The 14,730-nt window shown below is 38.0% G+C and overlaps 1 protein-coding gene across 1 annotated transcript in view; it reads right to left on the reverse strand.

Moving 5' to 3' along the window:
- Positions 1-239: 239 nt before the first annotated feature.
- The window catches only part of LOC143285462 (uncharacterized), a 20,482-nt gene continuing 5,991 nt past the window's right edge, over positions 240-14,730 (reverse strand). Inside the window, exons 5-11 of the mRNA XM_076592768.1 lie at positions 14,324-14,412; positions 13,594-13,664; positions 11,797-11,874; positions 10,200-10,313; positions 9,055-9,093; positions 7,159-7,263; positions 240-6,027 (exon numbers count right to left, since the gene is read on the reverse strand). Coding sequence (XP_076448883.1) covers positions 5,980-6,027; positions 7,159-7,263; positions 9,055-9,093; positions 10,200-10,313; positions 11,797-11,874; positions 13,594-13,664; positions 14,324-14,412 — 544 coding nt within the window. The 3' untranslated portion in view covers positions 240-5,979. The remainder of the gene's footprint in view (positions 6,028-7,158; positions 7,264-9,054; positions 9,094-10,199; positions 10,314-11,796; positions 11,875-13,593; positions 13,665-14,323; positions 14,413-14,730) is intronic.

A 14,730-nucleotide genomic window follows, 5' to 3' on the forward strand; every position in this document is an offset into this window, starting at 1 on the left:
AACTTCTCTACCAAATTAGACATGCTCAAAGCAAAGTCAAATTGCCTCTAGACACATCTGTGCAAATCTGCTTTCATAGATGTCTAGGTGTCGGCATGTGGTGTGGCATGTGTGTGTGTGAGTGTGTGTGCTTTGTCATTTGATTTGTCTTGTATGTGTCATGATTATTCTGTGGTGTTAATTTTTGTAACCCCACCCCTATTGATTGATATCACTCTGGCCCTCTGTGCTAAGCAGGTAGAGCGCATTATAAATGCCCATTATTATTTTGTGATGAACCAGTCAGGCTGAAGAGAAAAACACTACTACCATTATGATAGATGAAAGTCACATAACAGTAGACTGCATATTAGCCAACCACATGGTGAAATGCCTAATTCCTGTCCTGTCATAAGGTCTGGTGTCATCAATAGTGAACAGATTGATAATTGAATTCTTTAAATCTGCAGAAAAGTAGTCCATTGGGTTCACTGTTTTAGGTTGATTCTCTTTTTTAATTGTCAAGGATGTACTATAGTTTTCAAATTTAGACCAGTTGTTCCAGTGGTCACTGAGGTATAGTTAAGGTAATTTTTGTGTATTTGTTGTTGTTTTGTGTGTGTGTGTGTGTGTTCTGTTCTCAGATCATATCTTGTGAATAGATGTTAAATAGATTGAATAACATACACACTCAAGCACGCACACATGCACATACACTACAAAGCCAGAAAAAAACAACACATTTTATTTCTGAGTTACACACAGGATAACACAGTTCTGTTGCCTGTTCCTTCTTTTTGTTTTCCACAAAGTAGATATTGCACTTCGACTTCAATTTCAGTCTTGTTTGTTTGGAAGGTAGAGATTGAAAAACATGTTACAAGCATATTAATATGTAAATGAAACATACAAATCAACAGCAATACCTTTCATGACTAGAATTGAATGGAACACAGAGGGATATGTGTAAAGGAGCTGAGACATGGATTGTTTCAGCAAAATGGTTGTGGTACCTGTGAAACTAAACTACGATCTGGTCGTATGTCACTGTCACCGCATGTTAGGAACAAACGAGTGCGTCTGTTTCAACCTGTCTGTTCCAAATGCAGAAAGTTACATTCCAAATGGATGAATCCCATCCTTCAGCCAGTGTCTGTTGACTCCATGGGCTGACACCAAGTCAGCTCTACAAGTGGCAAACAAATGTCAAGCCTTAAAATGTATATTGATATGGCTAAACCAGCCTGTGGAATATATACTGAGACACCAGTCTGTGACAGTGATTTCCTCCTACTGGAAATCAGGATTTCCTTTAAGACGTGAATAGACTTTAATAACACTGTCCTGCCGTGTGGAATTCTGCACTAGGAATGTACGCTTTTCTAATGCTTATTTTTCCAGCCATTTTTTCTCCGACTTAAGATACATTCACATTTCCTGTGTTTTAACCCATTTGCAGTTTGTGATATGTTTGTGAGACCACTATACACTGATATCTAGGTATTGAGGTGTAAAGAAGGTATGGGTACTAGCTGCACTGTGCTTTTAAAAAATATATTTTATCTGTGGAGAAAAAAGAAAAAAACATGTGTATACATCTGATACATGTTCACATTTATCTTGGAAATGTAAATTTGGATAAAATATTACATGCATACTTTTCACAAAATCAAATTAAGGACAAGAAAACAAAAACTCTATTGTGCCAAATGTACAAACACAAGGCATGGGCATCCCATGCATCAGGATCAACAATTAAAAATTGTTGATTTTTGGTGCCTGAAATGTATCCTGCTCATCACCTGACAAGACCATATTTCCCACAGTAACCTGATGCTTTATGTTGGTTTACCCAGCATGTTCTCAACTTTGCCAGTAATGGCTCTGCTGGCTTGGACTTGTGCATGATAGGGGCGATATACACAGACACTCTTCAGCCAACTGGCACTGGTTTTGGTGCATCTCAGGATTCAAAAAAAAAAAAAAAAAAAAAGTCAGCAAACGGAACACAAGGGTGTGTGTCCTGGGATGTGATGACTAGAAGTAGAAGGCAGTGGCTGGCTGGCTGAGAACCGTGACTGGCAGACCGTGTAGAGGGGAATCACATGTGTGGATGAGGAGAGAAGCCAGGAAACAAACAAAAAAACAGCACTGAAAAAAAAGAGCAGCAACCTCGTTCCAGCATTCCTTCATCTGTACAAATATTGCACAGATGTAATATTTGCAAGATGCATCAACACTTTTTCACCCAAGACAGCTCTGGCGATGTTCAGGTGGAGTCCACTGCACCAAGAAGGCAAGTTGCAGTTCAATCAGATGTTCAACTGACTTTTAGCGAAAAAAAAAAGTACAGTAACACCACACTTTAAACATGAAAGTGATATTAAAACATCGCAGCACACCCAGTTTATTTTAGTGCAACATTTTGGGCTATGACAACATGAGGTTTGTTCTGAACCATACACATGAAAGTGCTCAAGTGCCTGTGTCTTGAAATGGGACTTGTGTCTTTATCATTTGACAATATGTATGACACATTCAAATACAGAAAAGCATGATCATGGGTCATCTTCAAAGAAAGGTAAACACCAATGTTTACACATGAACACAAACACTGAAAATAGAGTGGTCCCTATGCAACTCTGCTGAGGAACTATGAGAACACAAAAATAAATACTGACAATAAAGTGGTCCTATTAAACTCTGTGGAAGTACTATGCAAAGTTGCACCATCCATTCTTTATCAATCAATTCTTCCCACTTCTATTTTAGGTGTAAGTGTGTGGTCACACGTTTCTTTCACTCTTTCATTCTTATTTTTCTATGAACAATTACTCACCCTTGTTCCCAGATTCATATGATACGAATATTCCATTCATTTCTGGATTTAGAGAAGAAAATATGAAGCAGGGTACTTATTTCAGAGACTTACGGCAACGCGACTCATTACAGTGCACTAAGACTGTCATATACTGTTGTGTACAGAATTGATGTGAGAAGTCTTTGACCCTGTTGACATTATAGGGTGACATCTCTGGTGACACTCAGGTGTAAAACAGGGTGAATTTGGGGTCAAATGCAATGCATACAAAAACATACCACATTCAGGACAGTGTTTTGCTTGCAGAGTATGCACATCATGAAAAACTGTCACAATTGTCACTGCTATTGTCCTTATCACATGAATGATTTGAACTTTGTCTCAAAGAGAATATATACCTTTCACTACACAAGCAGTCACGGAGCCAGAATCAAATCATCATTTATATAATTCTTGAACAAAAACTATTCAGAAATGAAACTTTCTCTAAATAACCTACACTTGTCCGTGTCACACTCACTGCATGATATGTCACACAAAGGTGACACGTGTGATATACCTTGAAGCAGTCACACTAGTTACTGCACAAATATACACCACAATTTTCACACTTGCACTTTTTGAACTTTTCACCATCTGCTATCAGTGCTTCTGTAGCAGCAGCTAGTTGCACTCTCTCCTCATCATTCAATTGTAACAGATCGAAATCATCTGATAAAGCGTAAAACTCATGATCAGAAAACTGGTAAGAATCCAAATTTTCAACACGTTCCATTTTGTGGTCTACACAGCACATTGGCAAGAATGCAGTGGTGGCCACTTTCCCACAGCCCAAGGAGTGGGAAGTGGGTGACTGCCATACATTCCGCTCATAAATAACGCACCGCTAGTGAAAGGATAGATGACGCACGCTGATGATGCGACTTGTGTGAAGTTCAAAGCGCTTGCTGCGAGAACCGATTTTCTGTGCCATTGGAAGGGGAGAATTCTCTGCTGCACAGTTTTCTGGCCTCTAGGAATAAAGGGTAAGATTCCTGTAGACCAGAAAACCATGCTGCAGGAATGAAAGAGTTAATTGAACTGGCTGTGTGCCCCTGTTGGGAGAGAGATTTTCACAAAATCAAGGGGATCACTGATGATGGTGTTAATACTTCCCTGCTTACCTCCAGCCCCCCTACTCCCCTCTACTTTATGCACAATAATAACTGATATATGTTAAAAGACTGGACATACATATGATTACACATCACAAGATTAAAGTCTCAAGCTTATCAATACTATTCATAAAAATGTATATTTGTCCGCACCAGAGCAGGGCACCTTTCATGAAAGAAAAAAGTTCCAAATTATAAAAAAATGAACCACTCATGACCACTCCTCTCCCCCTCAAAATCCTCTCTCATACCTTATACATGCAAAGTGTGCTGGGCAGTGAAGAAGAAAAAGACCCAGAATGCTTAAAGGCAGGTTTTGGAGGATAAAAAAAAGAAAAGAAAAAAAAGGATCCAACATCATACATATTGCATGTCACAACTATCAGTTGTATAGGAACAGGGCTTGTGTGTCAAGTGCACACGTACTGAGTTATGAGCAACAAGCAATATTTTTCCATGATTTTGACAATTACAGATAGTCATCCTGATCCTTTTTTATTTGATAAACTTTCCACATTTGCATGAAACAGATCATGCTTTACAATCCAGAACCAGAAGCGTACACATTAAAGTAATTAATAAAATCACATTACTGAAATGATTAAAAATTTAATGACGAAATACACAGGTAAAAATGAATTGCAGCATCACTTACACTGCACATATACACTCTCTCACATTTTCTGAAACCAGATCATACCAATATATATACAATCTTTCAGCTACACAGTGAATCACAGGCACCAATGTACCAATAGGATACATGTATATAAGAGAAAGACAACCAAAAAGAATGAACGGGAAGATGAGTACACATTATACTGTGATGGCATCCATAGCTTCCTTCGTTATGGGTCTGGGTGATTGATTTTAACAGCACTTTCATTTCTGCCAGTTTGTTTGGTCAAAAAAAAATGTGACGTTGTTGCTTATAGTACAGATGAACGCACAGGGCCATATAAGGACTGTTCAACTAAAATAAGAATTCAAATCAGTAAATAAAATGTCAAAAACAAAACCAAAAAAAAACCCATCCTGTAAACCATCACAATTTATGACAAATTATTTACTGTACCATTAAGCTCCTTACAGCAGGTCAAAAAAGGAGAAAATACAATACATCTTTATTAATGTGATTAGAAATCGGATAAAAACTGATTCACCTGAAAAAAAACAACAACAACCCAATGTATTGCCAAGTCTTGATAACTGGTAGCAACACTTTTTTACAGCCCATCATCATATCACTTACTTTCAGGTCTGAACCACAAGTGACAGTTTGACCAATTTTATTTCAATCAGCTGATGCTTGCATTTATACCACTGATGTTTGCTTCCAGAAGGTGTCATTTACAGTTAATTCTTTTTGCACTTTCATTTTTGATGTAATGACAATGTGAGAAAGGATGAACAAGCTACAGACAAAACTTCCTCTGACAACAAGGAAACCAGGAAAAAAAAAATCCATAAAGGTATCACTGGGGGAGGGGTGTCAATGGATCATTATGAAATTCAGATGTTTATGAGTGCTTAACATTGAAAGACAGCCTCTGAACTGATGAGAGCATTAGCTGTGCATGTGATCTCCATTAATTACAGCCAGGTTGTTTCTTCATTCACAGTCGTGACTGTATTTGCTTTTAATATTTCCCAGATGGGATTCAATAAGGTCGAAGAATATCATTTTACAAGGTATCCTCTGTCCTTGAAGCAATACTGTCAACATCAAGTCACAGTATCAACCTGAGAAAAAAGCTCTCAAAACAATTAATACCTCTCTGGAAATGTCTGTATTGTTAAATGGATGAAAAAAACATGAGCTGTTACCAAGTAACCTCAGTCATTATACCAGTAAAAATCACATGAGTTTAGATTCATTTCTAGATGTCAAAACAAGGCTCACAATGCACATGATTTTATGACCACCATGTGCATGCAGATACAAATATGAAATGTCTGTCACAAACAATGTAAGTTGACCAGAAGCTTGCCCGCTGACTGGGTCATTCCAGACATCGGGAACAGTCATTTCTTGTTCTTGTTGTTCACCACTGCCTTTTTTCCTTTCTCTGGCTGAAATTTAAAAAAAACATATATAGTATTAAACTAAACCAAACTCCAAAGAGAGAGAGAGAGAAGAATAGTACTTGCATGAATGCATAGATGCTGCCTTGCTCGTAAGATACAGATTTGCATCTTATGTGCATGTGTGTATGTGACAAGTATGTATGCAGTCTAAGTGATTAGACTGCTTGATTGGAGTGTGTGCACATCATCTGTAAATCTTATATCAGTCATTGAATCATTCAGTAAACTGCATAATCCATGAATGAAGATAGACAAGTTTTAATGAATGCCACATGAAATGGAACAAGACATGCCATTGTTCACTGAAGATTCTGGAAATGACATTGGTGACTCAAGTTGTGTAATATGGCACAGATAATGCACTCATTCATATTTTATCTCTCAGCTTACAAATATTTCGTCTTGATCTCAATGACCAATGTTTTGTGATGGGTCAACACTTTTAGCAAACAGTAAATCCTTTAAGAGTGGCGCTTTGGCACATCAGTCAGGTGTTGGATTTCTGATCCTCTGTTCACCAGTGATTAGGGTTGGAGGCCCTGTTTGGCACATCAGTCAGGTGTTGGATTTCTGATCCTCTGTTCACCAGTGATTAGGGTTGGAGGCCCTGTTTGGCACATCAGTCAGGTGTTGGATTTCTGATCCTCTGTTCACCAGTGATTAGGGTTGGAAGCCCTGTTTCAGCATGGTGTTGTGTCCAGGCACTTAACTTGACTCCAGTTTTTCTCATCCCACCCAAGTGTGAATAGAACCTGGCTTTGGTTGGGGAAGGTTAAAATGGCAGAAGGAGAGAATCGAGTCCCACATCCTGTGCCAAGCCTAAGACACAGTGGATATGGCTTCTTTCTTCAGAAGGCCATAAAAGCTGCGGGACATTCAACCTTTTCTTTCCCTTTTAGTCCTTATACACCAACATAACCTCTCCAAATTTATTTGAAATGGAGAAGACACAAAAGCTGGACAGTGTGCCACTTCATCAGTTAAAAAAAAAGAAAGAAAAAAAGTGGTTTTGCAGTGTCTGCAGAGGAGCATAAAACAGACAACCAGATCAACAGACAAGGGAAGAAGATTCCTTTATCTGCCCCTATACACACAGGAGGCATGTACAAAACTCACTGGTAGTATCTTGAATGAGCAAGTCAAGTCTGCAGTGACGATCATTACAGCTGCCGCATTGTCAAATTCCCCACAGTAATTGGGTGCACTAAACAGTGTTACCAACTGAAACAATCAAAACAAGTCACATTATTCTCCAGTGACCCAGCCCAATACATGAAATGACTGCAACAACACCAAAAAAAGGTTATCAGTGCCCCATTTTGAAAACTCTGTTGGCTCATCTCCAGGTCACAATGAAGTGTGTGTGTCACAGCATGGAAACCTTAAACTCTAGATTTGCTCCAATGGCTTTGTGTGCTTTCTTTCTCCTTTATTTTTCCTTCTGTTCTTCAGATTTATTTATTAATCATCATCATCACATCACCTCCATTGCTTTGGTAATTATAACCATGCTATTGTCAAAATTCAAATGTGTGTTTTCTGTTTTTTGTGAGTGTATGTATTACAAATTAGTCTTTGAATGTTTCATCACATGTTTTTGCAGTATGTAAGTTGTTTTTAAATGCATTTTCTACTTGTTGGTTTTTACATTGTTCAGAGCAACTGAGCATTTTTATGGAAAGGGACTATATCAATTTTTGTAGCAATAGCAGCAGTAGCAGCAGAAACAACAGTAGATGCTCCTTCTTTGTCAAGACCATCGAAGAACGGAACCACCTGGAAGAAACAACAGTCCAGGACAGTACTGTCGCCACATTCACAGCAGTGGTGGGCAGTTCTGCAGCCTCCCACTAAAACTCATACTGCACATCAGTTAGTCAGGCTAGGTAGGTGGGGAAAGGATGGGGGTGGGGACCTTTTGTTTTTTGTTATTTGATTTTATGGGCTTGGCACTACCTTCTGTAGGGTCAGGGCCAGTAATGTACAGGCTTGCCTGTATGTGCAAAGTGAAAAGCAGTAGTGATCCGGCAGCTCCACACCTAGCTAGTCCTTACAAGGTTGGTTGTTTTTGTGTGTGTGTGTGTGTGTGTGTGTGCACGCTCTCCCTGTTTTTCTGTTTTTCCGTCGCAGTATAACCAAAATTGGTTCGGCGACATACAGATCCAGATCCAGATCCAGAACAGTAGTCGTAGCAGTATTTTGAAAGGAAAAGAACAACGAGGCTAGGAGAGTAAGGTAATTTAAGTAACTCTCTCCATTTACAGGTACACGACTTCAAGTCAATGCTGCTTATGCTTTCAGTTCAGCTAGCACACAGAAAAGGTGCACAGGAACTAAAACAGACACTTCCTCAAAAAGAAAGTTCCGGACTTGTCCTTATACCCATCATTTGACATGAATACACAGCATCAATGTGTAAATACAAAATAGCTTTTATTTGAGATTGGCATAGCCTTTATTATTATCATCATTAAATAATGGGATCTGTCTTTCTGATGTAGAATAAGGGGGCTTGCTGTCATATTAATCACACAGAACAAGCAGTGGCTCTGGTCCTTAGTAATGATAATAAATAATAAATAAATAAAAGGTACTGAAAAAAAATCCTGGAAACAAATGCAATGGCAACAGAATCATTTTACAGGTAGGCAAGTCTTGATTCATGTTTCGAACAGTTTATGGCACTTTTCAAGTAAAATTGGTTTGTAATTGACTTTTAATGCTGTTTATCACTGTTACTATTCTCACTGGCATTCCCAATCATCATCAGTTTTTCACATAGTAACAAATCTTTTCCCCATGACACTGATCTAAACAACAGCACAAGAACACAGCAGAACAAACAGCTTAGGATGACAACTATGTTCAAATGAAGAGGAAACCAAATTTAGATATATAAATCCAAGTTTCAATATCTCCTGCTTTTTGACAAAAATATTTTAAGCTGTAAGAAACAGTTGCAACTTACTTCAACCCAAAGTGCACAAAACTGTGGAAAACGTATGTAATTACCTTTCTCTTTTCAAAGAACTGGTAGCCATCTTCCACAACCTGCACAGACACAGAATACTCGCGTTGATATGAAATGCATTTATCTCTCAAACATAGAATATGTCATCAAAACATACTTTAAGTTATTACTGACTAATCCCAGAACAGATTACAAACAAGCTACCATGTGTTTTAACATCATAAACCATACACACCTGCACCCACATACATTTCAGACTTTCTTTTGATCAATACTCTTTCCAGATCTTTGCGCTTGGCTGTTGATTCTAGAGGGCTGACAGTTCCTCAAAGTCAAATAAACAAAAAATCCTTGGGTCAGTGCTCTTTCTCCTGTCTTGGCTCAGTGGTGTTGAACAAACTGCCATTATCAGTCCCTCACACGGATTTCCAGTTCATTTCAAAATGTCTTTCAAAATACACCTCTTCCATTCTGCCCACCATCTGACTGGCTAATCTGTTTATTGGGGCTTCTGCTAGTTGTGTGTGTCCATGTGCAGAGTTCGTTCGTTCTTTAGTTTAACGTCTATTCACTGTAAGTGATATTATGTGCATGAGTGTATGTTTGCATGTTTGTGTGTGCACACACTTATTTGTGTATGATGAACTTGATGTAAGTATTGTTTATATATGTATAACTTTTTTGTTGTAAGTGCCACAAGCTCCCTGTCTGAGAGGTGTAAGCATTAATCTGCAGTAGTAGTAACAGTAGTGGTAGTAGTAACAGCAGTAGTAATAGTAGTGGGGGTAGTGGTAGTAGTAGCAGTAGTAGTGCTATTAGTATTAGTATGTAGATTGAAGTGTAGACTATGAGACTGTTGGAAAGTTGTCATCTTAGTGTTTGAACACGTTTTACAAATCACTTTTTACATTGTACAGCACAAGTGAACATGTGTGACATGGAAAAGTGCTACATGAATTAAATTGTTATCTTCTTTTTATCATTACTTTTTTTCTTCTTTTTTTTTTCTCAAGGCCTGACTAAGCACGTTGGCTTACGCTGCTGGTCATGCATCTGCTTAGCAGATGTGGTGTAGCGTATATGGATTTGTCCGAACGCAGTAACGCCTCATTGAGTAACTGAACTGAAACAATCATTACTTTCATGCCTGATACTCACAATGTGAACCAACTGGGAAAGTACCCACCTGGTGAGCCCTTGTGATCAAACTGCAGTCAAATTTACGTAGAACCTCCTTGACCACATCCCCGCCAAACGTGTAGGAGACACCACGGTCGTTCTCTCCCCACCCTGTGATGTCCTGTCACAAACCATCACACAACACAGTCACAATGGAATTTTACCAAAAAAATATAAAAAAACAACAACAAAAAAACAACAACAACAAAAAACAACACATGGTCTTTGAGCTGCTGCTGTTGCACTTGGTGATGTTGGTACTGTTGTCCTACACTCCTGCTGTTTCTTCTACTGCCACTGCTGTTACTGTTGCCACTACTACAACTGCTGTTACTGTTGCCACTACTACAACTGCTGTTACTGTTGCCACTACTACAACTGCTGTTACTGTTGCCACTACTACAACTGCTGTTACTGTTACTACTACTACAACTGCTGTTACTGTTGCCACTACTACAACTGCTGTTACTGTTGCTACTACCACAACTGCTACTACTTCTGCTAGTGCTGTAGAGTGGTTTCTTGATGATGTAACACATGTCCCTCCTATGATTGGTCATGCACATGTAGGTTTGTGCATGTTGCATGCGTGTGTGTGCGTGTGTGTGTGTGCTCTTTCTTTAACTTATCGTCTTTTCACTTTAAGTGATATTAGACCTGTCATGTGTGTGTAAGTTTGTGTGTAGATGATAAGAATGTGGTGAGGATGGTACTGAAAGGAGGATATGCAGAGCAATGATAAACTAGAACAACAGAAGTGTGTGTGTGTGTGTGTGTGTGTGTGTGTGTGTGTGTGTGTGTGTGTGTGTGTGTGTGTGAGACAAGATCTGTTTACCCATGGTGATTTGCTGTATTTCTGACTCATTTCTAGAAGCAAAGTGAGTCTGTGCATGTTGAGTGTGTGCCTGGTATTGGGATCTCCTTTGCTCACAAAACTCATCTTGTAGTTCTACTTCAATGCAGCTTCAGTTTACATGAAGCTGTCAAGGATCAGAGAACTGCATCATGTCTATAAGAGATGCAAAATCACAGTAACCATGGCAATAACGTAACATGATGTACCACTAAATTTGTTCACTGGTGTCTGCTTAAACAGCATAGTCTATGTATGTGGAGATCATCAGTACCTTAATGAAATCCAGTCAGATTTATTTGACTGCTATCACCATGAAATGGATAAAAACAAGGATTTTTGTAGAAAAAAAATCAGAAAGCATTCATTAAAGTAGTTAAAGTATTTGACAAAATAAAGAAAGATTTTGGAAAGATTTATAGAGAGCTTATTCAAGGGCAATGTTTTTTTAAATCTAGTAAAAAAAAAAAAAAAACAAACAAGAGGAGCCAGTTCATCAACTGAAACAGATCCAGATAACCATGAATTGAAATCAGTTTTCAGTGGGAAAAAAAAATCTTCTTTTTGTCATAAAAGTAACTGGATTTTAGAAAGATAAAGATGAAAACTCCAAATTATTGATGAGTGCCCTCCACACATACACACAAGGCACTACATGAAACTGAAAATACCATTACAGTTTTCTGTACTGTTTGACTAGCGCATTATCCAAAATCACTCCAAGTGTGTCTTCCTTGAATCCAGTACTCACATCATCAGGATCTGACCACAGTAGATCACAAATCAACCCATGGTCAGGCACATCCAAAGGCCGCTCAATGTCTTTCAGCTGCACAAATGAAAATAACCATGGTCAAGCACACTTATTTGCTTATTCTTCTTTTGTGGCTTTTTTTTTATGAACACGAGTATATCTACTTAAGTTTTTGACTGGCTGTAATAACTGCACACAAGTGTGAGTCTACAACAGATAAAGAGCATTTACAATAAATGCAGGCTCTAACATACATTCTGAATATCTCCCAAACTTCATTTCTCTACACACACAAACACACACATGAGCTCATGCAAACATGTAAATGCACAAGCACACATGTACAGCAGTCAAAACAACCCAAAATCATGTAGCATAGGCAGCATGATAAGAGATAAGAAAAGTTCAATATGCAGCACACACAACTTCATGCATACATATTAAGCACCATAGATTGAAATAAGTTTACATTTGGGCCAACAGCAAAGTGAAAGCTGTATTATCAATGTTTTCTCCAGTCAATGGGAAACCATTTACAGCTTAGTCTTTTGTGAAGGACTATGACTCTCAAACTAGGAGGCAAAATTGCACTGGCTCTTAGTGCTGCAGCCTTGTGGGCTAGTTGGCCTTTGGGAACCATCCCAACGCCCACTGTCCTAAAACCCTCTTGGCCGAGAGAGTGGGGATGTACTTGGGCAAAACACTCTCCACTAGCCCAAATACTCCTCTGCTGTTCTGATGGTCATAGTCGGACACGACTGACTATCATATATATATATATATATATATATATGGAAATGGTCATTCATATGTCCACAACCACATATGATACAGATGGAAAGACATACTCATTGCATGGATACAGATGAATCAATTGTGATTTTATAATGCCAAATGATGCTAATATATCTAAAAACAAATTGAAAAAAAAAATCTAAAAGAAAGAAAAGAAATACATCCACAAATCATTTATCACAATAATTTTCAGTATTTCAGAAATCCTTTTTCACAAAATTTAAAAACAAACTTGCAGATTCACAGGGTTATGTTGTGTTCAGATTTACTGTGTATAATTTTACATATCTGAAAAAGAAAGTAAAGAACAAAATATGACAGAAATACTCTATTTCATAAAAGAAAAGGCAATACTATTTTCCTCAACTTCAATCTATGTGACCTATAATACCTATCCATAATGTATGAAAAAATCTGTCGAAATGCTGTTGTGAATCAGAATGGTATTGAGGCTGATCTCCGAACCTGAAAGTATTATCTTTTTTGTGGTGAAACCAAAGGATATTTCCATCAACCGCTACTTCAAATCAGACTACCACATCAGCTGGAGCTGTTTATGTGTGAAGGAAAACATCCTTTCATAAAAACAATCACAAATGGATTTCAGAAGGTGGAGACTGACAAAGCAGACAACAGACAATGCAAGAAGAGAAGAGAGTTCTGATGATGCCAGGGCCTTGACATCAACTGAAAATGCAAACATGGCTGTGGAAGTGACAGCAATCCACCCAACAATGCTCTTTCTTCTTCTTCTTCTTCCTTCTTTTTCTTCTTCTTCTTGTTCTTCAGATCAATGCTCTTTCAATTTTTTTTTTTTTAATCTTTCTGGCTTTGTTTTTGATTAAGATGTGCAACTTATAAATAATTCCACCTTTTGCATTGTTAAAACCGCATTTCTTTTTCAATTTGGAGGGTGTGCCTTATGATCCAAAATGCCCTGTAGTCAGGAAAGTACAGTAAATTTAATTATTACACAAATAATAAAGAACAAAAGCTCACCTGGTCAAGACTGTTGAGATCAGGAGACAATCCTCCATGCATGCAGAATATAGTCCCTTCAACAATGGCCGCTGAAAACAAATATTTTTCAGTGATACTGACATATATTCAACTGGCCATGTTATCAAAGACACAACTTCTTCTTCTACACATAACATGCTCTAGACAATTTTTCTTTTGCATTGGTGAACTGCAGCTTCCAAGTACCAATGTGATTTCAAGTGCATGACCATTTTCATCCACTATTTAGTAGCCACACTCCCTTTTCGGGGTGCTCTGAAAACAAAACTGCACTGAGCAGACTGAGAAAACTAACCATGAAGCTAATCAGACTGAAAAAAAAACAGACATGAAGATATTCAAACATGCCCTGGATTAAGCCAGACACATACCAAGACAAGACATATATGGACAATCCACCATATTTTAGCTTCTTTCCTAAAATATAAGTGAAAAGTTAGGAAAGGAAACTGTTTAATAACAATGAGATCTTAATAGAGTAATATAAAAGAACAAATGGAAAAATGTTGATACAATGTTTATAAATAATTTCAGCAGATTTTACAAGGTCAGCATTTTTTCTCTGATGGAAAAACATTAATCAGATGTGAGCAAAGCTGTTATAAACCTGCATAATCAAATCAAAGTTAGGGCCTTAGAGCAACAGGTAGAGTGAAGACCTAATAACCTCTGTGTTTGTAATTTCATGCAGACCTAGTGAATAACTCACCAATTGGCAGACAGTTGAAGCAGTCTGTGAATGTTTTCCATAACTTGATGTTGTAGCGCCGTTTACATTCATCATAAAAGCCATATATCCTGATGACAAGTACATGGAATTAAAAAAAGTTCACATAGCTTTCTGAAAATATGTTTGCATATATGTGCATGCGTGCTTGTGTGTGTGTGTGTGTGTGTGTGTGTGTGTGTGTGTGTGTGTGTGTGTGTGTGTGTGTGTGTGTGTGTGTGTGTGTCTGTCTGTCTGTCTGTGCATACAAAGCTACATCTCAGTCAAATTATGTCTGAGAAAATACAGAAATGAAGTAGAAATGCGAACCAAGGCCAAATTCATCATGCCATCATATATATGACAGTCTATTGATCATTCCAAACAGCACTGGGAAATTAAATGTCTCC

This window comes from Babylonia areolata, chromosome 1 (assembly GCF_041734735.1).
Source record: "Babylonia areolata isolate BAREFJ2019XMU chromosome 1, ASM4173473v1, whole genome shotgun sequence".
Classification (NCBI taxonomy): domain Eukaryota; kingdom Metazoa; phylum Mollusca; class Gastropoda; order Neogastropoda; family Buccinidae; genus Babylonia; species Babylonia areolata.